The 26647-nt window shown below is 43.8% G+C and overlaps 1 protein-coding gene across 1 annotated transcript in view; it reads right to left on the bottom strand.

Annotated features, from left to right (window-relative positions):
• PRRX2 (paired related homeobox 2) overlaps positions 1-25590 on the bottom strand; it is a 61476-nt gene extending 35886 nt beyond the window's left edge. The window contains exon 1 of the mRNA XM_036753057.1: positions 25302-25590. Within this exon, the coding sequence (XP_036608952.1) occupies positions 25302-25590 (289 nt within the window). The remainder of the gene's footprint in view (positions 1-25301) is intronic.
• Positions 25591-26647: the final 1057 nt, after the last annotated feature.

The following is a 26647-nucleotide window of genomic DNA, read 5'->3' as shown; positions in this document are numbered from 1 at the left end:
AGTTTTACTGAAAGCCAAGGGGCAGGGGGTTGGAAAAAGGTTGGAAACCTCCTGCTCTAAGACTATAAATTATGGAGTAGTTGCTGATCTGCATTAATAGAAGGAATTTCCTCCCCAGGAGTTCCCCTACACCAATGAAATCATGGATCTGGACCTCCCTCTCCCTGTTCTGTCCCTCCCCCCTCCTCTTCTTCTCTCCACCAGGGGAAAAAAAAGAACAGAACTTGGGTGAATTCCATTTTAGACATGTTGAGTTTGAAGTGGTGATTGATATGACACGCAAGTTGAAATGCTTGGCTCCAGAGGAAAGAACAAGAATCAGGGGGCAGAAATTGTAGAGAGGCAGATTTTTGCCTCCATATAAGGAAAAACTTGCTTCCAGCTAGACTCATCCCAGAGCGGAAAGCTTTGCCTTGGGGGGCAGTGGTTCTTCATGTGAAGAAGGCTCAATGAGCACTTGTTGGGGATGCTAGTGAGGGGCTTTTTCATTAGTTATGGGTTGACCAGATCCCTTATAACTCCTTGGGATTCAGTGGAGTGTTTTGGAGGCAGCTGGAGCTCAGGTGTGAGGTCAGGGCTGGAAGCTACAATTGAGGCCATAGTCACCATGGCAGAAGTCATTAAAACCAGAAGAGGAGGGGACAAGGAATGAATCTTGGGAGAATTTCTATAATTTGGAGGTAGCAGGAGAGAGAGGAATAAGCAAAGGAGACAGAGAAGGAAGAGAGAGATAAGAGAACCGAGCTAATGTGGTATCTGGGAACAAGGAGGGGTGAGTTTTATGGGACCATGGAATGTGAATTTAGGTCACTTAGTCAAATGCCTTTATTTTGAAGATGAGGAAGATGAGGCCCAGAGAAATTTAATTACATGTTCAAGGTTACGTAGGTAGTAAGTAGTCAAGCTGGTGATGTGAACACGAATCCTCACTGGCAAAACTCTGTTGTCCAGCAAGGGTCCACCTCTTGCTCTGGGGACAAATCAAATCAACAGGCTACTAGAAAGGATGTGACAACTGAAATCTCTGTAACCAAAATCTCTTCTGTCCACCAGTACCCAAATGAATTATATTCTCCATTAAAATGTGTGCTCTTCAGGGCCAGGAACTATCTCACTTCTGTCTTTTCGTAGCACAGAAATAGGTACTTAATATTCTGTCTCTGTCTCTCAACAATCCTATGCGATAAGTACTATAGATATCAGCATCAGCATCATGCCCATTTTCCAGATGTAGAAACTAAGGTCCAGGGTGGTATTGAAACCAAAGTCTTCCTGATTCCCAAGTCTTGTACTCTGTTTCTCCATCCTTCATCTCTATGTCACTTTCTTCAAGCTGGGATAGGGCTTGGGGAAGAGACAGGGCTTAGAGAAACCAGAGGAAATTTGGGACAGATGATTTGGCATCTGCCTAGGCAATCAACCACAGAGGAATAGAAGGTTTATTGAGCAGAGAGCAAGCAGGCTGGATAGCATTAATCTGTAATGGGTCTGGGTCTGCAAGGTTCCAGAACTTTCTTTAGCTATGTTGATAGTATGGGAACAAAACTATAGAAGATCAGAGTTCACAGAATGTTACAGCAAAAAGGGTCATTAGATACCAAGTAATTCCCTTATTTAACTCGGGATAGAAGTGAGTCCCATAGAAATGAAGTGAATGGTCCTTGGTCGTACTACCAGTTGAAGGAAGAATTGGGTCTCAAGCCCAGAGTTATTTTCTTCTAGCTCCCAGTCCATTCATTACTCAGCTACATTTACCCAGAGAGACAAAAACAATTACATGACTTTTGGGGTCCTTGGGGTCCTGATTATATGAGGATGACCCAGGGTTGACCACTGGCACGACAGGAGCTATCTACACTGGAGCCCTGTCAACTTAGTTTAAGTATAAGCTTGAGTAGTATGGGAATGACTGGACATGACACGGGGAGGAGGAGAGGGAAGAGATGGAGTGTGGCCAGGAGGTGGCTAAAGACACTTGGTGAGATGAGAAGATCCATCAGTGCAGGCAAAGAACCGGCTGACTGGGCATGAGACAGAGAGGGGAGTGCCTTCCCCAGTGCTGGCATAGAAAGACAAAGAGAACAAAGACACTCCTTGGTGCCTGAGGCAGGGGCTCTCACCCTTAAGTCACCTCAGAATCCATGCTGCTAGGACCAAGGAGGCCAAAAGAGCTTGGATGGCTCCACATAAGATGATGGGGAAAGAACGAAGCAGTGCCCGACCTCCTAGTGAAGCGACATTTATCCTCTACTTTCTCATCTTCTGTCACCTGGGCAGTCTCTGCATCCTGGGCCCCTACCTCAGAACTTTGCTCAGTTGGCCGTGAATGAAATCACACCATGCAAGTATCTGCGGAGGGAACTAGGGAGGGTTAGGCTGGAGAAGGGAAGAATAGAGGGGGACGTCATTGCTATCTCCTAATATCTATCATGTGAAGGAACAATTAGGCTTGCTAATAATACACACTAATGATAATGATAGCATCTATATAGAGCTTTAAGATTTACAAAGTACTTTACAAATTTTATCCTCACAACAACCTTAGAAGGAAGATAATATGTTTCCATTTTACAGATGAAGAAACTGAGAAAGACAGAAGTGACTTGCCCAGCTCTATTCACTTCACTTGGACCCAGAGTGCTGAACTAGGAACAACAGCAGGAAGCTACAACAAGTCAAATTTAGGCTTAAGGAAAGGGAAAACTTCTAAATAATTGAGCTGTTTAACAATGGAAGGGATTGAGAGGCAGTGGATTCCTGTGGATATCTCCTCTAGGCTTACTGTGCTCTGTACAGGTAGCGCAGCAGCGTGGTGGACAGAGTGCTGGCTGGGCCTGGGGTCTGAAGACTTAGGTTTGAATTCAGTCTCTGACACATACTAAATGTTTGACTCTGGGAAAATCATTTACCTCACTGAGCCTGGATTTCGTCTTCTCTAAAATGAAGGGACTTGGAGAGACAGCTTCAGAGGCCCCTTTGAGCACCGAGTCTATGATGCTCTGAAGCCTGTCCCATACACGTATTAGCAGTGTGTCTTCAGACAAACCATTTAACCTCTCTGTGCCTTAACTTTCTCATCAGTAAAATGGGGATAATCATAGCATCTACTCCATAGCGTTGTTGTAAGGATCAAATGAAATTATGCTTGTAAAATGCTCTGCAAACCTTTAAGCATTACATAAACGTAAGCTACAAGAATAATATCTATATCATATATGTTGTATTTATGGATATTTTTATATATACATTTTTGGTATTCATATGTTATGTTTATATGTATGCCCATGGTATTATATACATATATTCTAGTATATGAATATATTATCAGTGTATAGAGAATAATGTATAGAGAACATCAGGAAAACTTAGGTTCAAGTCCTGCCTCTGACACATACTGGCTGCCTGATCCTCCTGGACCCTTCACTTAATCTCTCAGTGCTTCAAGCAACTCTCTAAGACTATAAATTGTAGAATCATTGCAGCTATGAATCTGTAGATGGGTCCCCAAGACCAATGGGATCACGGAGCCAGTAAAAAAAATTAGGTATAATTCACATATATGTAAGAATAATATGTTCTTTCTTTCTTTTTTCTTTCCCTTCTTTCCCTTCCTTCCTTCTTTTCTTCCTTCCTTCCTTTCTTCCTTTCTTTCTTTTTCTTCCTTCCTTCCTTTCTTCCTTTCTTTCTTTCTTTTTCTTTCTTTCTCTTTCTTTCTTTCTTTCTTTTTCTTTCTTTTTTCTTTCTTCCCTCCCTCCTTCCTTTTTCTCTTTCTCTTTCCCTTCTTTCTGTCATTCACCCCTCTTTCTGCCATTCTTTCTCTCCCTCCCTCCTTCCTTCCTTTCTCCCCCTGTCTCTTTCCTTTCTTTCTTTTTCTCTCCTTTTCTCCTTTCTTCCTTTTTCTTTCTCTCTCCCTTCCTCCTTTCTTTTTGTCATTCTTTCTCTCTGTCCCTCACTCCTTCCTTCCTTTTTTCTCTCCCTTTCTCTGTCTTTCTCTCCCTCTTTTTTCCTTCACTCCCTTCCTCCCTCCTTCCTTCTTCCCTTCTTCTCTCCCTCCCTCCTTCTTTCTCTTTCTTTCCTTTTCTCTTCCTTCCTCCTTGTTTCTTTCTTTCTTTCTTTCATTCTTTCTTTCTTTCTTTCTTTCTTTCTTTCTTTCTTTCTTCTCTTCCTGTTCTGAAATTCTGTCAATATTCACTAGCCACCAAAGAACATGCTTACCATGGTAGAGAAGGGACATAAAAAAGTCCAACCTCCAGCTTTCTCCAAGCCAGTCTTAACAGTTGGCTGTATATTTTAGCTTTTAGCTCTGTCCTCAACCACTGCAGTTACTATGATCTTTTACTATGATAATGAGAGGCAGTAAAATATGACTCTATTAGTTTATGAAAACTCTGTTTGCACTTAAAGCCCTTCTCTCCCAGGCCCCTTCCCTTCTTGCCAGTCTTCTATCCCTTCCTCCTCAATATACATTCCATGCTGCAGTGATACTGGCCTCCTGGCTTTTCCTTGAGCAAGACGCTGTCTTTGATCCCAGGCCTTTTCAGGGGCTATCTCCAAGGCCTGCAATTCTCTCCCTCTTCGTTTCTGCCTCCTGACTTCCTTTAAGTCATGGCTAAAACCCCTCCTTCTACAACTCTGATCACCTGTCATAATGTGCTTTCCCTCTGTTGATTATCTCAAAACTTATCCTGTATACACTTTGTGTGCACTTAGCTGTTTGCATGTTGTCTTGTTATACTATGAGCCTTGTGAGAGCAGGGTTTGGGTTTTTTTTTTGCCTTTCTTTGGATCCCCAGCACTCAGCATAATACCTGACACATAGTAGGTGCTTAATAAATGCATGATGACTTGACTAAATAATTTGAATAATCAGTGTTAACTGCCTTCCCTCACTCTCCCCTCTCTCTCAAATTCACCTTCTTGATCTATCTCATTCTGCTGTGTCCTTAGAAACTCACCTTGGCTGCCTACACAGATTTTAATTGCATATCTTTTCCTCTGAAGCAAAGTCATCTCTATAATAACAGCCAATTAAATATGGAAATGAACCTCCACTGAGTGGCACTTCATTTGCTTAATTCGAGTTTAATTTGGTCTTGACAAGGGGAGTGGCTGCCTTTGCCTAGGCCTTTGGTTTTAAGAGAATTCTGCAAGTTTGTTCAGAATTATTCTTACAGTGTGCTAAAAAAACAAATCCCTGGAAGGGATTTTTTTGTTTCTTAAGGGATGGCAGGGAAAGACAAAGGGGCTGGCATTATTGTAAAGGCTTCTTCACAGCTGCACAACCCATTCCTGGAGTAGGAGAATTCATTTTTCAGTCAGAAGGTAAGGAAGTCAGAGGTCAGGAGAGGCCCAGGGACAGCTGGGGAGTCCAGGGAGAGCAGGATGGGTGTGTATATAACTCATCCCTAATAAGAACCAGAGAGTCCTGTTTCTAATTGTCTATGGGTTCAGAGACGGCAGGCACCTGCTTGACAGCCTTGTGTCTCTTAAATCCAAACCCCTGCTCCTGTAACAGGGAGGGCTCTTACAGAGCTAAGAAGAGAATGGCTGAATATGAGGGAAGGGAGAGAAATATCCAGCAGCATCTCTTTTTCCTCTGACATTTTCTCAGGGAGACTTTCAGCTCTCTGGCCCAACAGTCTTAACTGGCTGGCCTGCTGCCTTTACTTGCATCTCACCAGAGGTTATGATGACAAAGGAGAGCAGAAGTTTTACCTTCTATCCTCAGGATCTTTTGTCCTTTGCCAAGAGAGGACATCCTCTGCTGAATGTCAATAAAAGTTGAGATTCTGTCTTTTCAGAAAGCTTCCCCCCTCCTGTTATCCAAAGATTCCTCATCCTACCCTACCCACCAGCCATTAATACTAATGTGGGTATCTACCCTCCTTCTGGTGGCAAACTCATAAAGTTAGCAGATTTGTTTTCTGAAGTTACCCCTTCCCTTTTTACATTGCTTACCATTTCTAATTAATACAGGATTCCATTCTCAATTATTCCAATAAATTAATCCTTACAAATGTATCAATGTGATAGTTGCATATGAACAACTGTCTTTGGGGGACAGTGCCTTTAATTCAAAGGTACAGGAATTTCAGGTACCATGAAAGGCTTGAGGGGAGAAAGGTCAGGGGAATCTTTCCATCCTCTCAGTCAGATAAATACAGTAGACATCCCTTTTCTGTAAGGTTTCCCAAACTTGCTTCTTTATCACACAATGGTTTGAGACCTGCTGGAACTTTAAGAGAATCAAGAATTGTCATAGAGTTGATTGCTCAATTTCCTGAATTTCTTTTCCTTATGGAAGGTTGGAAGGGCTATTTACAGACTTGTGATTTGAGAGAGAGAGAGAGAGAGAGAGAGAGAGAGAGAGAGAGAGAGAGAGAGAGAGAGAGAGGGAGGGAAGGAGGGAGAGAGATAAAGAGAGACTGTCTACCAAGACCAGAGGGCACTGGAGCAAGCTTCTCTTTATCAGGGTTCCCCACCCCTGCCCCATCCAGGGAAATGGCGGCTAGGTTTGTTTCCATTTGTCTTGTCAAAAAGTAGTGAAGACACCCTTTGACCCAGCAATACCAATATGAGGTCCGTAACCCTAAGAATTAAAAAGAAAGGAAAAGGTCCTAAGCGTGCAAAAAATATTGCTAGCAGTTCTTTTTGTAGTAGCAGAGAATTGGAAACTGAAAAGATGCCTCTCATCTGGGGAATGGCCAAACAACTTAAGGTATATGAATAAAATGAAAACTATTGTGCTGAAATAAATGACTAAAAGGGTGTTTTCAGAAAACAACTGGGAAGAGTTGGATGAAACGAAGCTAGATGAAGTGAGCAGAACCAGGAGAACAGTTACAACAAAAATATTGTAAAGACAACTCTGAATGACTCAGGAACTCTGAGCAACATACTGACTGTCCCCCACAATTCGCCTCCTGACAGAAAGTTGATGGACTAAATATTCAGAATGAAACACACATTTTTGGACATGTCTGCCATGGAAATTTATTTTCCTTGACTATGCATATTTATTACAGGACTTTCTTTTTCTTTCTTTTCTTTTTTCTTCAGAGGGGATGGGGAGAGTATGGAGGAGGTAGAAGGGAAAGAAAATAAATGCTTGTTAATTGGGAAAAAATTCCATTAAAAAAGCAGCAAAGATCTAAAATTTATTGAACTATCTCTTTAGATGTACAGACACTATAGCTTCTCTAGCCCCCAAAGACAACAAAGTTTGTAGTGGGGGGTGGGGGGGTGGGTTGGGAAGCTGGAGCAGGAAACCATAGGCACTGTGGGTAGAGATTCAGTGCCCAGGTTAAAGAATTGGATGCAGCGACCAGCCTTGCTCCAGATTTGCCTTTCCAAAGTAGAGAGGTGAAGGAGCTGGAAGGAGTAGAATGTTGCAGATTTTATTTGCCTGGTTTTCTTTGCTGTAAAAAGAGGGCTTTTAAACTATTTTTGTTACAAGTACAGATGCATGTGCACAGAAAATAACTGTGGTGTAAAAAACTTAAATTGACAGCCAAACTTAAAATTTAAAATTCTGCCTCCATGGTCCCCCAATAATTCAAGAAATACTAGGAATTTGGAACAACTCCTTCCCCCATATCCATCTGTTCTTTAAGACCATCCCCCTGAAGGTTCTTGTTTGAGAATCCCATAAGAGATGAATGTAACCAAGCCCCAGTCCTTCTTCTCTGAGCCTGGAAAACTTTCCTCTATGTTTGTTTCTGATGTTCCCCTTCCCAAGGGAGAAGATGCAAGACTTCCTATTCACAATACAGAATCCCAACCACATTCCCCTGAGCTGTGTACCTTTAAAACATAGCTACCTGGGATCAAATCCTTGACCTGAGTTCTTACCTGCAGGTTACCCCAAGACCACACTACCCAAGACTGCCCATTTTTAAGGAAATATCAGACATTTACTTAGAATCCCTGGAAACCCGTTAGCCAGAGTACTCTAAAGGGAGCAGCTGGGAATGGGATTGTTTTTTCTCTGTTTGTTCCTGTCTTCCACCAGCCCTGAAATGATCGAAACACTGTAGGGTTATCCGCTGGGCAGCAGGTTGGATGTCGAGACTGGGAAAATTCCCTCAACTTTAAGATTCTATAATGTAGCAAAGGCCTCTGGTGAGTTTATACCATCACTTTCTGTCTAACCTAGAACCTTCAGAACCTGGCCCCAAACTACCTTCCCAGTCATAGCATGTACTACTCCTCTTTACATAATCTTCAGTCCAGTCAATTGGACCCGCTTACTGTTTCCCATAAGGAACACTCCATTTCTCTTTGTGCTGGCTGTCCCACATATCTGGAGCCCACTCCCCACTTATCCTGATTCTTGGAACTCTTAGTTTTCTTTGAAGTTCAACTCAAGCTCCCTTGCCCCTTCAAAATGAAGCCTTTCTTAATTTGGCAGCTTCTGGTACCCTAGGTACTACCTCCTAGGACAGGTACAGCACTTTGTATCTATTTTATATCTATTTCTTTAAGTATATGTTGTCTCTCCCAAAGAATATAAACTCCTCGAGGGCAGGGTCTGCTTCACTTTAGTCTTATATCTCCACTATCTAATGCAATGCCCTGAACGTAAACAATTACCAAATCCTTGTGGATTGTTTGATTAATTATTCTCCCCATTTTGTAGCTGAAACTCCAACCTATGAGGGAGAGAGCCAAATAATGACTCTGGGTGAGAAGGGTTCAGAACTCAGGCTGTTTCAGTTCCAACTAACTACTACCACATCTCCAATTGGAAGCCATATTCTCAGCTTCACTATTAATTATATTTTCCATCTGGTTCTAGTGTTATTCTTTTGTTGTTGTTGCTTTTAGGGGCAGGAGGGTTCAGGGAGCAAAGAGTTGAACCATTGCCCAGCATGCCACGGAAGCAAATTGATATTTAGAGGGAAGAGAAAAAAAGAACTAGTTGAAGTTTGGTGCCCCTTGGGTTTGCCTTTAATACTTAACTTCACAAATTCTAGGATTGGCTTTATCACCAAAGCCTTTTTTTTAGGATTATGGTGGACATCTCTTAAACATCAGATCAATTGATCTTGGGTCTCCTAATTAGACAGTGGATACATCTGTGTGTCATACCAGCTGCCTGAGGTCCCCTATCAACCTTTGCATCAAGATCATTTTTGAAATGGTTTCCCTAATTGCAAACACTCACTGGCAACACTATAGAGTGGTTTCTTCCCATGTCCCACTGTGAGGGCATGTGTGTTCCTAGATTTGCCAGAACAGTGAGTGCTTTTTTAAGGGGACAGACAACCCCCAGCCTATAATTTCTGTCCATGGAATCATAGGAATAGGATCCATTACTTTCAGTCTTCCTGAGCTGCCTTATCTGGAGATCTAAAAGACATGGTAATTAATCTTTGAATTAAATTAGTTAACCTCAAACACAGCCACTGTGGTATATAAATAGGCAGCAGTGTTGTGTTTTTTATAGAAGGTATTTATGCAATTATACATGTTTGCAATTTGTGCCATTCGGGATAAAATCCGGCTGTCATACTTGGGATTGAAGTGTTTGTCCCAAGGAATAGTGCCTCCTTTTAGGAAACTGATAAAACTGGAGAGTATCCAGAGGGAGGTAACTAGGACGATGGAGAACCTTTAAGATCTGGGCCAATGAGGAACCCCGGGGCTGTAGAATCTGAAGATATTTTGGCTGGAGAAGACTGGGATAGGGGTATGATAGCTGTCTTCACATATCTGAAGAATTAACATATGGAAGGAAGATTAGGACAGTTCTGCTTGGTTTTGGGTGGGGGAATAGAGGGATGGCTAAGAACAATGGATAGAAGTTGCAAAGAGGCAAGCATAGATTCAAGACATAAGGAAAAACTTTCTAACAACTAGGGCTGTCCAAAAGTGGAACTGGCAACCTCAGGAGGAAGTGAGTTCCTCTTTGCTGGAGGAGGGGGGCAGTCTTCAAACAAAATCTTTTGTTGGATACCCAGCAGAAGAAATTTCTCTTCAGGTCTAAGTTGAAGTACATGGACTCAGACTGAGTCTTCTTCCCTTTGTGAAATTCTGTTATTCTTTTTTTTTTTAAGAAAGGTTGAAATATAATTATCTCAGGTCTCAGCAAAGGTCCATATGCTCGGAAGGGACTTTATATAGTCCAGGAGTCAGCATAAAGGCCATTATTCAAAGCATAAGCTCAGAGAATTATAGATTTAGATTTGGAAGGGACCTTATAGATCATCAAGTCCAACTCCTTCATTTTAGAGATGAGGCAACTCAGGCCCGTGAAGGAAGAGTGATTTGCCTAAGATCATACAAATAATAAACATCAGTGGTGGGATTTGAACCCTAGTCTTCTCACTAGAGAGCCAATGTTTTTCTACTGTGCTACCCTACTTTTTTTGTTTTCTACAGCTCTTCTTCTACTCCCCCTTTTAAAAATAAAACAAATTATTAACTCCCACAGTATAAATACGAACCCAAGGAGAGGCCACTTGGCCTGATTGAGGGGCAGATTAGAATCATGGGAGCCAGGAGGACCCTGCCTGAATTCTAGTTCTAATTCTGCTTTCTGAACAGCTTTGGCTAAATCTCTTTGTATCTTGTTTTCTCCACCTGTGAAATGGGACAGACAATCCTAAACTGAAACCTGTCCATCTCCCAATTGGTACTGGGGAGAATGGTAAGGTGAAGTGATTGCAAAACACACTGAAAATATGCAGCATCATCTCTTGGGTACTAATTGAACAGAAGAGCTTTCTCCTTAATGTTTTGCCCCCCTTACATGATTTGGTCCTCTAGGTGTGATACAGTAGCAAGGCTCTGGATTCAGATGACCTGGGTTGAAGCCCAGCCTGTAATGCTTACTACCTGTGTGACCTGGAGTAAATCACTTAAATTCCCTGGACCTCAGTTTTCTCTACTATAAAATGAGGGACTGAGAGTTAGGTAACCTCTTAAGCCTCTTCCAGGTTAGTAGAGACTGTTTTTCCCTCTTTCTTCCCCAAACTTTCCAGATTAGATGGTTGTTCACAGATGGAGAAACGGATAGGCCCAAGGCCAACGAGAAAGAAGAATTGCATTAAGAAAACTCAGCTCCTGGCTCTCAGTCCAATGATCTGATCCTTGAACTAAATGCCTTCTTCCATTTACACTGGGCATGTTAATATATCTATTGCTTTAAAAGAGAGACAGACTGAAAAGAGAGAGACTGACAAAGAGAGGGCGCTCAAAGAGGATCTCATGAGGTGTTCACTAAGTGAACTGGAGAGATAAAGTGTGGCCAGGCCATTTGGGAGGGGGGGGAGGAACACCTGTTCTTAGTTTTGTAGGGCTCTGAATATACTATGCTTATTGGGGGAAAATAATTAGGTGAATTAGTGGGACTGCTGGTGAAGTGAACCAACTTGGCCTTCTGCCATGTACTCGAGTTAGACTGTGGCCCTTTTAATGAGGCTCCAATATGATTTTGGCTCCAGAGTGGGTCAGTTTTAAAGCACAAAGAATTCCGGTGGTGTAGACATGCCCTCAATCCAAGAGCCCAGGTAACAGCTGGTCAGGAATTTACAACTTTCCTCTCCAGGAGGCTAGAGCAGCCAAGGAAGCAGCCACGGGCAACTGTGGTCCTCTAAAACAGCAACGTGTAAATCAAAATAAAATAACATGGTCCACGCTACAATAAGAGCTTCCCTACAGCTGGTTAAAAAAAAAATAGAACCCAGCCTCTCCTGGTCTAGATGCATTCATCTAAGAGTCTGCCCAGTGGCATGCTTTAGAAACCCAAGCCTGGAAAGAAGATGCAGAGAACCACTCTTCCATCACGGGTGTGTTCATGACTCTAAAGGCATTTCTTTAAAAGGGGGAGGGGAAAGATCTTATTTAAAAAAATCCTTCCCCTTCCTCCATTAGCTCTGTTGTCTCTAATGTACCTGGATGAATTCAAAGAGAAAGCGTTTTCTTTAAACAGTGAATATGTTTTCTGCTGTTCGTTAGCTCTTTTCTCTCTTCTTTTTCCTTCTCAGTGAAACTGGATCGGTCCGTTTTTACTTCTTGTCTCTAGCAATTTCCCTTTCAGGTTCTGATGCCCTAGCCGAGGGCCATGGAGGCTGGGCTCAGAGCTCTGCAGGGAGACGCTCCAGTCTTTCAAATGAAAACATTATGTCTCTTAGAAATATTATATTCCTGAAGGCTTTGCCTTCTCCTGCTTCCCACCCCCCACTCTTCCGCCTAGATCGAAACCCAGATCTAGGGCCCATCTTTTTTGACTGTGTCCCTTTCCTATGGGCCTCACAGGTGCATGGACTTACACACACACACACACACACACACACACACACACACACACTCAGAGCCTGGAAACACAAAGGTTGGATGGCATGGACCCACTGACTGAGATGTTCAGGTTTCTAGGTGAGCAAAGAGGCCAGGCTAGGGATCCCTATGGCTTCAGGAGATGACAGGCAAGCCTGTCCACATGCAGGCCAGGGAAGGGCTGGGAAAAGCACATAGTCAAGGGACTGACTACTCTACCTGGGGCTCACCAGCAGGGCAGTCACCAGACCAGCCAGACCCTAGGCTGGAATCTGCTGCCAAAGAGGTAGAGAGGAATTTGCACGTGTGCGATTTCATCAGATGAGGAAATACTCTTCCAGACAGCTGGACAAAATGACAAATTTGTCTTTTTTCCTGGCTCTACCACACTGCAGTGATTCTTTTACCCCTACCTGAGATTAAGAGTCAGATAAGATAAATTCCATCCTAGAGGCTATGGCTCAGTTAAGATTGAGAGGTATGGCTCAAATTCCCTAGGATTCTGGAGCCTAGAACTGGGGAGCCACAAGCCTTTTCTGTGAGTGCTTTGGGGCCTCTTTTGTTCCATCTGCCCTTGAGAAACATTTCCCCCAGCCCTGGGCCTTCTTGCTATATGTCTGTATGAGGAATCCCTGTCATGAGGGTGGGAGGATACAACAGGAGGGGCCTGGCCTATGAGAACATCTGCATTCAAGGTCCCCTGTGGCTTCTGAGACAGAGCCTCACTGCCCATAAAGTTAGTTGTGGATGCTTTCTTTTTTTTCATAATTGTACTTCTTTACGTTTCTTGTCCTTCTATTATCTGGGGGTGTTTGTGAGTGGAAAATTCAGATCAAGTCTATTTTTTAATAATAAGAATGCCTCAAATTATTTTGAATGGACATCTTTTCATTGTTGTTGGCTTTCAATGATCAGAACACTTTAGGGTGACCCTGGTCTGACCTAGAAGAAGCTGCTTTCTAAAAGTCCACTAGTGCCCACTCTCCTTTATTTGTATACATGTCTTATCTCTGCTATGAGGTTAAAAGCTCCTTGGGGGGAGGGAAGGCAGGAATAACAATGACATCTTATATTTCTTTGCCTTCTCTTCAGTCCCTAGCACAGTGCATTGTATACACATAGTAGGCTGTTAATAGACTTGTGCTGAATGAATGAGTTGGGAAAGGAATTGAAGAGAGTTCCTGCCCACATGTTGCACAGAGGGGCCAATACTCTAGGGTAACCTGCGATACCTATGGAATCAGCTTCCCTGGGGAGGGCAGGCTTTTCCCAAAGGGCTCTCAACCTCCCATGGGGATGCCAGGAGTAAGTACAGCCCGAAATGGCATCAGACCACGGCCTGCTGGCTAAAATTACCCTTCTGCTTTATCATCTTGAGAACATTAAGGGCTGTTGTTAACAGATGTTTTCTGTTACACGTTATTTGTTAGTCTAATGAAAGGAGGTGCACTAGCTTTCAAGACCTCGGCGTTCTACAGAAGGTTTTATATGAGAGGCTATTGCACAGATCTGGTGGAGAGAGCGTCTCTGCCAATTGTGCTTGGCGGGTCCGGCTTTGATTTTGATGTTTGCAACCATTTGCATTGTAATTTTAGCTCTGGTTAAATGTCATTTTTAATAACTCCATCTATGGTGAGTAAATGTCTGAGCAAGCACAAGAGAGGCAGGAAGGGAGAGGAGAAAGAAAGACAGAAATGGAATTCTTGGTCAGCAGTTACGAGTAGAATTGCTGAAGACGGTGAGCTAGCCAGTTCAGGGGATGCAATGGGAAAGCTGTGTCCCTTGTTGTTTGTCCTCTGAGGGTGGGGACTAGATGCCAAAGTGTGTGTGTGTGTGTGTGTGTGTGTGTGTGTGTGTGTGTGAGAGAGAGAGAGAGAGAGAGAGAGAGAGAGAGAGAGAGAGAGAGAGAGAGAGGAAGGTCAGTCGGCCCTTCCCTTGTAGGGAGGGCCAGTAAGTAGCAGAGATGGAAATAGTCTGTATGCTAAAGGCAAAGTGCTATCCTGGTGGTACAAAGGGACACACGTGCCTGGCTTAACAATGAAGCCCAACTCCCACAGTGAGCCTCAGCTGAAAGCTAGAGAAATCAGGACACAGTAGGGGTTAACAGGATAAGTCTTCTCCGTCTCAAATTCTTTCTTCCTTTACTCACAACCATTTAGGTTGCTATTCTTTGGTGACTTAGTTACACTTTCCAGTGACCTGGTCTATTTTCTCATCTTTATCCCAGACACTAAGACGTCCTGGAAAAATTGAGATCCTGGAAATTCAGAGCCCTGTTCACGGTGTTGGCCGGTCCCCATTATTCCATATTCAATCTAGCCATCTAGGTCACTCTCACCCAAAAAACATCCATGTTCTTCACAGTTTATGTGTATCTTATGTACTCCTGAGTAGTAGTAGAAACCAATGAAGTATCCATTTTCCAGATGGGCAAATTGAGGCAAATGACCACACAAAGGAAAGGAGGGAAAGCTAAGATGTTTAAGTCTCACATAATCAACTCATATTTCTAACACTCCTTTATGGTTCACAAAGTGTTTTCCTTATGATAATCCTGTGAGGTAGGGGGTTCAAATATCATCATTCCTATTTTACAGATGAAGGAATTGAAACCCAGAGTGGTATGTGCCGGGGCTAGGACTTGAACCCAGATCTTCTGATTGTAGAACACGATACTTTTTCTCATAATGAGGAAATGGGTCTCCCTGGTGGGTTTGTTCCTCCTTTGAAAGTCCTTCCATTCCTTACCTCTAGAGTTTCATGTTCTCTCTCTCTGTCCTGTGTCCAGGAAACTTCAATTACTTTTCCTCTAGAGTCAAAACTACTGGGTATCCCTCTTATTCCCTTTTACTCTTTCTTATCAGGCAGATTAGAGCCCAGTCCTCAGTCTTTCTTAAAAGGGATTCGGTAACTGAAATATAGATGTATGTATATATGCATGTGGGGGTAGAAGTGGGGGTGGTGACCGTATGTATATAATTTTTTTTTCAATGTTGACAATAAACTTGTTGGCCCAGGCCAGGAAAGTTCCAGCTGCCCATCCCATGTACAGCTGGGAACAGAGAGAGCTGGCAATAAAGAGGGGCTGGAATAAAAACGTTCTGGGCCTGTTTCATTTTAGGACACCAATAAAAGATACCATTACCCGTAAAAGTCCCTGTGTGGACTATGCCCTGCCACACAATGGCCCCTCTGCCTTGGGGTGGGAGCTGAAGGTTTCCCAGATGTGTGGAGAGGGAAAGAAAGAGTTTAGAGGAGGCAATGGCAAAAAGACAGCATGACACGTGGCATCATGCATATCCCATGAAGAATCAAACCTGATACCCAGACCAGGAGAGGAATTCACAAAAAGCTCTTCAAGTTTTACTTCCTAGATTAGAGGAATGAAACATTGATAGAAATTCAAATGAACCAGTATCAATCATTTAAAATGATTTTTCCCCCCAGCAATTTTTATAGTCAGTGCCCTCTGGATCAAACCAACGCCAGCCCTGACCATCCTGCCCTTAAAACTCTTAACTAAGGGATATACCTATGAATTATTCTGAGTCCTTTTCATTTTCAGTCCAATTCTCTATTCTTTATGAGACCAACAGGGCTTACTTCCATTCCCCTGTGATTTCTACATGGAGTCCTTTGATCCCTTTTCCACTGAGATTGCTAGGCTTACAAGTCATACCCTGATATCACATTTTTCCTTTCTTAGCTTATCAAACTCTGCCTCCTTCCCCTTCTCTCCTACCTCTTCCCACAATGCCTTCACCAAAAGAGAAGTAGATGACTTTCTCCAACCACATTGTCTAAACAGGAAACTCCCCCAGACCTCCCCTACTCACCACCTCACAAAAGGCACTTAACCCTTGGCCCCTACATAATACAAATAGGTAATCTCATCTACTCATTATTCGAATTTATCCTATCACTGTTTTCTGGGTGTTCTAAGTTTATCCATGTGTTGATCCTCCAAGAAGGGATTCTTAGTAAGATAAGGGTTAGATTAGATGTCCCCAAAGACCCTTTCAGCTCAGAGATTCTGGTATTCTATATCTTCAACTCCAAGAACCCCAGAGGAGGGAAGGGAAGATATCTGTGTAATTTTCTTCTTGAGAGAATCTAGTATAATTCCAACCAATCAGCCAACTAACAAGCATTGATTGAGTGTGTCAAGCACTGTGCTGGGCACTGGGGATGCAAAGAATGAAAATCCCTACTCTCAAGGAGTTTACATACTAAAAGGGTGTGTATGTATATGTGTATGTATGTGGTTTGTGTGTACACACGTTTACATTTGTGTGTGTGTGTGTGTGTGTGTGTGTCTTGGCGGAGGAACTTACATTCCATACAAGAGGAAGAAAAGAGAGTAACAAGGGCAGAATGGAATCATAAAACATTCGGACTGAAAGGGATTCTGGAGAGTATTTAGTCCAGGTCCCCTAATTTACAGCTTCAAAAACCGAGACACAGAGGATGAAGCAACTTGCCCAAGGTTGCCCAGGGAGTTCAGTGCAGGACCTGGCCCTGAAGATCTTATTTTTCTCTCTACTGTTGCTATGCTGTTTCCCACTTGCAGTTCCCAACCTAGAGTTAAGTTAGTTGCGTGTGAGGTGGAACAAGGGGACCAGGGTGGAGGAAAAGTCGTCCCCTGAGCTTTGTCCTGACTCTAATATCGACATCTACCAAGACTATAAGTATAGGGAACTTGCTTGACCCCTAGCTCCTTTCTCCTTGGCAGGAATATGACAATCTGTGGATGATGGGAATGGAAAGGAAGGGATCAATCAATCTACAAGCATTTATTAAGCACAAACTATGTGCCAGGCACTAGGGATCCAAAGATAAAAAGGGTGATAGACTGATTTAGACACAGATGAGAACCTGGATGTCACTGGGTCCAATCCCCTCATTTTACAGGTAAAGAAACTGAGATCCAGATAGTTTCAATGACTTGTCCAAGGTCACACAGGTAGTGAGGGGCAGAGCTGGTATTTAAACCCAGGTCCTCCACAGCCAACATTCTTTCCATACTAATAATATCCATCATTTATATATCATTCTAAGTTTTGCAAAGTGCTGGTAGGTGCTATTACTAGGCTCATTTTGCAGATAAGGAAACTGAGGCAGAAAGCAGTTAAGTGACTTGCCCAGGATCACACAGCTAGTAAGTACTGCATTTGAACTCATGCCTTCCTGACTCCAAGTCTAACACTCTACCCATGAGAGAATGGAAACGTACTTACCTACCTTTCCATTCTATCATGTTGGAGCTCTTTCCTAGTTCCTGCTGGTAATCTATCTAGTCCAGCTTTCTGTAATATCCCTAACAAGTGGTCATCCAGCCTCCTCTTGAAGGCCTCTAATGACAGGGAACTCAGTTCCAGTCAGTGGCCCTTTTCTTCTGTCAAGGGCCAAGCTGAATAAGTAATTCGACCTGACATCCCTTCAAATACCTGAAGTCTAGTAACATGACCCACTCAAGTCCATCATTTTCTCCTGGCTAAACATCCCTTGCTTCTTCACCTGATCCTAGAATGTCATGGTTTCAAATCTACTCGTCCTAGTTACCCTTCTCTAGGCATTCCTTGGCTTTTCAGTATCCCTTCTAAAATGGGCCGCTCTAGGTAGGGCCCTCCCAATGTGGGCTGACTAGTGCAAGCTTTAGAACTAATGAATCTCCCTCCCTCTGTAATGGGCTCTTCCTAATGGCCCATCAGAGCAAATCCAAATCTCTTATGAACCTACTATTCAAAACCCTCCAAAAATAAGTACCATTCTTCCTATTATTAGGGCCCTAATTCCTTGAACACACCCTCTACTCTAGAACAGTCTCTTTACTGTCCCAGGTTCTCATCCTTCTCCAAGCCATACTTATTCCTGATTTTGCCTTTGACTTCCTTTTCTCCCCAATCCAAATTCTACACTTTACCTCTCATCTCAAGACTTATATCCTGAAGCTTTCTCTCCCTGTCTGCCCTGTGGGCTCTCTTTTCCAAAAGTCCATGGAACATCTAGTCTCTATGTTACAACTCATCTCTTGGTGATACATTGTCTTTCTTGTGTTGCCCTGCAGTTTCAACCGTGGAAGTCTAATGTATTCAATTCAACTCAGCACTTTTTAAGCACCTACCACGTACAAAGACAAAACCCCAAAAGGAGCTTCCATCCCTGTGTAAGAGAGGACTGCTATGTTCTCCATATTTCTGTAAAATCCTTTTTACAATGCCACATGATGGCTGACACAGGACTTTTATTATTATTTATTATGATGATTAAATATTTACTCAGTAAATATTTGCTGTCTTGCTCCATTCAAAACCAACTCATGTTAAAAAAGGCAGTCAAGAATGGAGATCCGCTGGGAAATCCACACAATCACCTTGGGCCACTTGGTTAAGCATTAAATTGTTTGCATCAGAACAAAATTAATTTTTTAAACCCCAGTGTAGCCTAGCATTTATAACTCCAGTCATCCAAACTCCCAGGCAAAACACCTCCTCTCTCCATCCCACTTCAAACACATATATTCCCCCTTCACTTAACATCAGTTCTCAGCTCTCTAGACCAGGCATCAATCTTTTGCAGTGTCCCTCTCTGTCATATATAATCAGCCTGTGGCAAGGAAGCATGGACCAAAGGGGACAAGGATACATTCAGATAGTTGAGTTCCTAATAATTATAACAATGATTTTTTGGGGTTCAGTTAATCCTCTGAGGGAGCTGACCCAAATGATTTCCTGGGATGGTGACTATGGCACAAGCTGAGCACCGATCACTATTACTCCCAGGTTCTATGGAGTGCTTGTTAGCTTCACTCAAGTGTTAAATTGGGTAGGGAGGCAAAATCTCACTGAAAACCATATGCTGCATCTAAGCTGCAACATATTAAAAAAAAATAAAATAGAAAACACCCTTCCAGCTAATGAGTTAGTGTTACACAGAAGCCATCCGCAAACATGAGACTGAGTGAGCCACCAAAAGGCAGACAGCTGAAGCCAACAGCACCGCTGCCTCTTTATTCGAACAAGTTTGTGTAGAGTTGCTCTGTATGGGTCAGTTGCCCACTGCTATACTAGCAAAGTTGGGGGTGTGTGTGGCATTTATGTTTCAGATTCCTTGTGTTCCATTGGGGAGAAATCTCAAATGCACATATATCAGGCTCCTAGTTTTCTAAGTGCTCGAACATTGAGGATGTTTGTCAACAGAAGGGTTAAGAATATCTACCCTATACTAGGTTTTAAAAAAAAAAGCCAGCCTCTGACAACACTGACTTTATTTTGAGATTTTCTGGTAGGGGTACATGGTAGGGGTACTACGGGGATTGTAAAACAGGAGGTTTGGATTCGTATTAAAAGGGTACGTTACAAGGAAGCCCTACTTTAAGTAACTGAAAAACCAATGATAGTGCTAGAAAATGGGTAATGAAACATACCTGCCTCCTCATAGCAGAGAAATGGGAGAATACTGGAGTATAGTATCGTATACGCTATCAGAAGCCATCATGGGATCAGGCTTTTTCTTAATTATTTTTATTTGTTACAACAGAGTGTTCAATTTGGAGTGAGGAAAGGGGGTCTTTATTAAGAAATGAGTGTGATATAAAAGACTTTTAAAGCATTAAATGTTAAATTTAAAGCATTAAATTGAATTTTTTAAAAAGTACCCCAGATGAGTAGATATTTTGTGTCTTGATCAATCACCCCTTCTACCTTCTCTCCAGATTCTTCCTTCTCCTACCCTTGGAGCTGGTAGCCTACAGCAGATGCAGGACAGATTTTGCCTTCTGTGCCAAGCCAAGCCAAAATAAGGAGGGAGGGGGGAGTCAAATTTAAAATGAAAGTTATGTTGGAAGTTCCCTGGCAAAAAGTGGTCACATGTGAACATCCATTAAGAAGACAAAAGGGTATTTCAGGTTTTCTTTCCCTCCTCTAGGGCTAGGACACAATCCACAAACTGGACTTTTCTTCAATGTCATTTCCTTTCACTTTTTAACAGATTGGATTGAAAGCCCTAACTTTTAAGATGATAACCATGGTCAAAATGCCAGTGTCACGTTGTCTATGGGCTCCTCTGCTTTTCATTTTTTCTCATTTCTTTCAATCACCAAGTTAGTACCATGTCCTGAGTTAATGGAAAATAGGTAGAAGTTTGGTGGTTGTTTTTTTTTCTCCCTCCCAAATCTCTGAAAACCCTAGTGAAAAGAACAAATTTTTAGTCCTAGAATTTTTTGAATATAGGCAACAGAGAATTGAAAAATGGCAAGAGGAAGTTCTGTTTTAGCCAAAAAGTTTTAACCTTCTACTCTTGACTTTATTTTTGTAGCATCCATGTTACTAGTTTCTGCCCTGCCTACAGGAGGGAGTCTTTTAAAGAAAAGCCCAGTTATTAATGTGGTCTCTTTTGTTGTAACTCATTGCAAAGGCAGCAACCCAAGGGTTTATTTTTTCAACGTGCTTGGCATATCTTAACGCCCCAGCTCAGACCTCAGAGTTTGATTTGGGAGGAATCCGAGCCCCTGGCTTGCTCTGACTCACTGAAGAAGCCGCTGCCTTTCCCTGCTATCTCTCTGAAAGGGGTGGGGGTGCCTGATGTCTGGGAAAACCACCCGCCAGAGACAAGCTGTGTCCACCTTGGCCTTTCAGAAACTCTCTCTCTCTCTTCCTCCCTCTCTCTCTCTCTCTCTCTCTCTCTCTCTCTCTCTCGATTCAGCTTGCTTTCTTGAAAAGACATCCATTTCTTCACTTTTTAGTATGTCCTATTCTTTCCTCTTCTATCCGCTGCCCCCCATTTTTTAAAGGGGGCACACATCTCTTTTTCTCCAGATCTAGAAAATAGCTCCCTGATGCTTCGGGGAAACTAACTTACAAACATGTTGGACTCCTTTGGGAGTAGGCAGAGCATTTCCAAGGCCAAGGGGCCAGAAGGAAGTTAGAACATGTGGCCAAAGCTCGCTGGAAACTGAATCTTGGAGATCTGCCTGGTGCCTGCCTGGGCAACTTAATATTATCCTGAATATTATTCAAGACCTGCCAGGTCATAGATTATGGTCTCAGAGAAGGGGGAGCAGTGGCCAATGGTATACTTAGCCGAGAACTGAAAAGGAAGTTAAAATCACAGGAAGAAATGACTGCCCCCCCACTTCTGTATTTTGAGGTACAGATTACTGGATCATGGCCCTAGAGAAGAGGTTCTTAACCAGGGGTCTGTGAATTGTTTTTTAAAAAATATTTTATAACTATTTCAAGATCATTGTTTTCCTTTGTAATCCTAAATATTTTGTTTTCTGCATTTAAAACCATCATTCTGGGAAGAGGTCTATAGGCTTCACCAGAATGCCAATAGGGTCCATGACTCAAAAAAAGGTTAAGAACCCCTGGTCTGGAACAAGGATCAGCAGACTATGGCTGAGGTTTTTGTATAGCCTATGAGCTAAGAATGGTTTTCATATTTTAAAAACAATAAAATTTTATTTAAAAACTAAAAAAAAAAACATTCTTAGCCTGTGGGCTGTACAAAAACCAGTGGTGGGCCAGATTTGTCTTGCAGACTGTAGTTTTCTGAGCTCTGGTCCATAGCTCAAAGAGTCCTCAGAGACCATCTAGTTCAACCCCCCTTATTTTACAGATAAGGAAACTGAGGCATAGAAATGAAGGAGAGCTATGTTTGGACCAGTAGTCCTCTATTCTTCTCCAAAAACTTCTTCTAATTTAAGACATGACAAGGGGAATCTTTGCTTTGCTGTGGGGATGCCACCCATGTGATTTGAACAGGGCATTTTTTGCTGCCGAGCTCCCTGAGAAGTGGTTGGGCTGGTGCACATGGAACCTAGATGCCCAGAAACCTTGAGTTTCACGGATAGCCAATGGCTTGCAGGGCCTTTCTCCTAACCTTCAGTGTCTTGGCTTGACTAGTGTAATGATGCCTCCATTGTCTCCAGGAGCAGGAATGCACTTCTTGTGTTTCCTACCATGCTGGGGCGGTGAGTGTGCTAATGGAGACCACCTTTTTTCCAGTCAAGGAGTCTTTTTTGGCCATGACTTTCTAAGAATAGAATAGTGTTCTTCCCAAATCACTTAAGTTCCTTGCCTTTTTTCTCTCCATGCCTTCTTGGGTCTTTCACCCTTTTCCATACACTCCCACCCTTTGCCTATTTCACTAGGAGATCTGGTAAAGTCGTAAGAAAGTGATGCTGTTCCCAGCACCTTGCACACCTGTCCTTCATATTGGGGGCACTTAAAAATGTTTGTCAAATACATGAATGATGATATTCACACCCACTATGTCCGTAGCACTTCCTGGATTTTTGAGGCACCTTTAGGGAGATTATGTCATCATTCAAATTATCTGATTTAATCAACTCCTCTCTGCTTTCTCCCAGTGCTAGTGATTAGTATGTCCCGAGTTTATTCTTTGAGATAATCTATGTAAAGTGCTAAGCACAGTGCAGGCTTATGCCAGGGCGCATAGTAGGTGCTATATAAATGTTAGCTACATTGTTGTTTGTTGTTATTTTCCCTGAACATTTTCAATACAATGGAATTTCTTGGTTTTTTAGCTAGTAAGATAGCTAGCATTTCTGCCTGGGCCCAATTGGGGACTTACTCTCCATCATCCCAGGAAGACAATTTGATTAAATCTAAACTCTCCAGAGCCTGGCTCCCTAAACTCCCTCTTGGAGAGAGAAAAAAAGGGCCTCTCCTCCTCTCTACGGAAAGTCACTTCTCCAGTTGTTTCCTCTGACTGGAGAGAGACAGACTGGGTAAAGGAGACAGTTTGCTTCACCTTTGATTCATTAGGAATAACAAACCCGGCTGCCAAAAGCACTCTGGAGGGAGCAAGATTTGGCCAAATGGGGCTCTTTCTCTTCGAAGAGAGATTAGGCATGGCCACAGCTTTGCCATTAATTACAGAGGCACTTTTTGATCCCGACTTCCTGCTTGACCTTATATGCAGGTTAAGCATCAGTTTTCTGTGGTCATGTCTGTCTAAAAACAAAACAAAGCAAAGCAAAAAAAAAGAAAAAAAAAGAGGCCAAACCATCACCCAACATGAAACCCCTAAAGCTCCTGGGAGTCTGATGCTGGAAGAAGAGAGTTGTGGCTTCACTCAGACTGGGGAACTTATTAGTCATTTTACAGATGCTGTGCTGTCCTAATTTCCTGGTAGGAATGATGCTGTGAAATATGAATATAACCCTAACATGGAGAGGCTAATGATAGGAGAGGGGACTGAGTGACTTCTCTCTTACATTCACGGAGGGGGTAGTCACTGGGCGGCCGTATGAGCAACAGTGCCCTGATGAAGAAAGTTCCTGCACAGACAGAGAAACCCACACCTTCAGGGTGTTTACAAGGGCTCTGTTAGCTCTGCTTCTCCCAAGTCTCTTTTAATTTCCCTTACAATTTGAGGAGGTGTTGATCGCGCTTTCTCCCCTTCTTTAACAACTGCAGAATAGGTGTCCTGGAAGCAACTTGGAATACAAATCTGAAGGAGGATAGGGGTCTTTTGTGAATTCTTTAGGAGTTTGGATTCTCTCTCCACTCCTTTTCTCACTAGATCTAAATTTCAAGAGAAAGATGACTTTCCAGGACATGGGAATGTGTAAGTATTCTGGACCCGGGGGAACAAGGGAGTCTTAGTACCTAGCCCCTAAATGCAAACAGCCAGTATTTGTATAGTGCATTAAGGTTTGCAAAGCACCTTGTACTTGTTACCTCATTTTACCCTCACAAGAACCCTATGAAGTAGATGCTATTATTATCCCATTTTAGAGATAGGAAAACTGAGGCTGAATTATCCAGGCGCGCACCTGTAAGCACCTGTGGCAGGGCTGGAATTCGGGTCTTCTTGATTCCGGGTCCAGGACTACAATCTCCTACCCCAACAGCTCCCCAATCCTTCTAGCTAGAGACTTACTTTCTCACATTACAGAAAGACAATTTGATTAAATCTAAACTCTCCAAAAGGAAAGCAGAATAGTCTCCCACCTCAACACGTAAAAAATCCATCATTTAGGTGAAAGTTGGGGGGGGGGGTGCGGCGAAGCCAGTCCTTGGCTCTAACCAGCAATTCATGAGAAAGTCAATAATCCCCACCCTCCTTTGAGAAGCAGTAATAAAAAGAATCCACATGTATCTAGTGCTTTAAGATCGTAAACTTTTAGCATTAGAAAGGACCTTAGAGATCACTTAGTCCAAGCCTTTATTTTATCGGTCCACAAGAACACTATAAAGTAGATAGTGTATTATTACCACCCCCCCCATTTTACATAAGAAGAAACTGGGGATCAGAGAGGCAAAGGGATTTGCTCAAGATCACACAGCTAAGTGGCAGAACCAGAGCCAGAACCCAGGTCTCCAGACTCAGAGTCTAGCGCTTTTTCCACTAAGATTTCCCTCACGCCAACACTCCCTCCGCCTTCCCCAGTCTTGTCTAGGAAGTTTCATGTTGTTTTGTTTTTTTCTTAAAAAGAAAAAAAAATCCAAAAAAACCTCTCCGCCTAGATCTGCAAAGTCCCTTCCATGGACTTACTCATTCTGCTCACCAGGGTGTTGCTTTCGCGGCTGTTTCATCTCTAGCACCCACTAATTCTCTGACATCCCTCTCCAACTCCCTACTGAGGCCTTGGCATCGCACCAGCACAGGTTTAAGGAGGGGGCAAAGTGAACAAAGTGAGGAGTGTCCACCGGGCAGGACACTTGCTCTTCGCTGAATGACTCTCTGGGTCCCCTTTCGACCCATCCCGGAACCCCTGCTGGCAAGGGATGGCGGGGATAGGGTTGGGGGATACGGGGCTGAAACCTAGTCCGGGCTGGAGGTATCCTCAGCCTTCTGGAACGCATTACAATTAAGTGTTTCCCATTAGACATCCTTGGTCCTCATTAGAAAGCTGCCGCCCTCCGCCCCTACCCAGGATGAGGGGTTTCCTAATGAGCTCATTTGGGTGGCGGGGCGGTGGATGGGGAGGATCCCCCTCTCTTCTGCGGCTCCCGACCCCCTTCCTCCCACCAAGTCCCAGGGTCACTTACTGTCCTGGGGCGCCGCCTCGCTGCCGCTGCTCCCCCCGGACGGCTCCTGTAGCCCCCGGCTGCCGTCCCGGGGCTCGGCCCGGGGCTCGCGACCTCCGTTCCTGCCTGCGGCCGCCACCTCCTCCAGGTCCAGGAGGTGGCTGACGCTGAAGTTCTTCCTGGCCTGGGCGCAGTCCCCCGGCTCCAGGAGGCGGCCGCCCAGGGGCTGCTGCGGCCCGAACGCCTTGTCCATGCCGAAGGCGCCGGAGGTGGCGGCGGGGGCAGCGGCCGGGGCGCTGGGGCTGTCCATGCCCCCGGCGGGCGGGCGAGCCTCCGAGCCGCGCGGCGACGGAGCTCCGGCCACCCGGAGCCTCTCTCCTAAATACACTTTTTTAAAACCTCGCCCCCAACTCTGCCCCCCACCCTGCACCCCCTCACTTCTTCTAACTCTCGTTCGGCCTCGTGCTGACTCTGTGAGAAAACAAACTTTTTCTCTCTCCTTCCTCTTCTTTCTCCTTCGCTTTCTCCCTGAACTTGTTAAAAAACACAATCTCTCTCCACACGCCCCTTCTTCAAGGGAACCTCTTTCCTTCGTTTCTCCCTCCTTCCTTTCCTCCTCCTCCTCCTCCTCCTTTTCCTCCTCCTCCTCCTCCTCCTTTTCCTCCTCCTCCTCCTCCTCACTCCAGTCCTCTCCCCTTCTCCAGCCTGTGGAGGGGCGGTGGGGGTTGGGGTGGGCGTGGGGTCAAAATAGGGGAGTCAAAACCCAAAGGCATAAAAAGAAGCTTTGGGAGTTGGGGGTATTGGAGGAGGAAAACAGTAATTGTTTTTCTTCCCTCACCGCCCCCAACACACACACACACACACACACACACACACACACACACACACACACACTCTCTCTCTCTCTCTCTCTCTCACTCTCTTCTGCCAGTTTCTTAGAGCTAACAGTGGTTGGGAAAGTTAAGAAACTCTATCAACAAGTGTCAGAGAATGTGTTTTCTTCTAGTTAGGAGACTGCAATGGATAGTAGTGGTGGGTGGATGGGGGTGTGTTTTTTCCTTTCCATCCCATCTGCAAATTCCTCTGGAAGTGGGGAACTGATGCAGAAGGTTAAGGGGAGAATGCTTCATAACCTTTTTTCTCACCGCCCCCCCATGTACTCTGTCTTTCCAACACTGCACCAACACAAGACCCCCATCCTGAAATGGAATGGCCCCAGAAGCCTCAAAAACCCCACTGCCTCCCCAGCCTTGAATCAAGGTCATCTCTAGTGGGCAAGCCTAGCTCTCCGACTTTAATGAGATAATTGTGCCCCATACCACAGTCAAAAACACCCCATCCCTAGGGACAGTTCAAGGAACCTCCCT

Source organism: Trichosurus vulpecula, chromosome 3 (assembly GCF_011100635.1).
Source record: "Trichosurus vulpecula isolate mTriVul1 chromosome 3, mTriVul1.pri, whole genome shotgun sequence".
Taxonomy (NCBI): Eukaryota; Metazoa; Chordata; class Mammalia; order Diprotodontia; family Phalangeridae; genus Trichosurus; species Trichosurus vulpecula.
The sequence above is the reverse complement of the archived record's forward strand: the minus strand, read 5'-3'. Positions and strand labels throughout refer to the sequence as shown.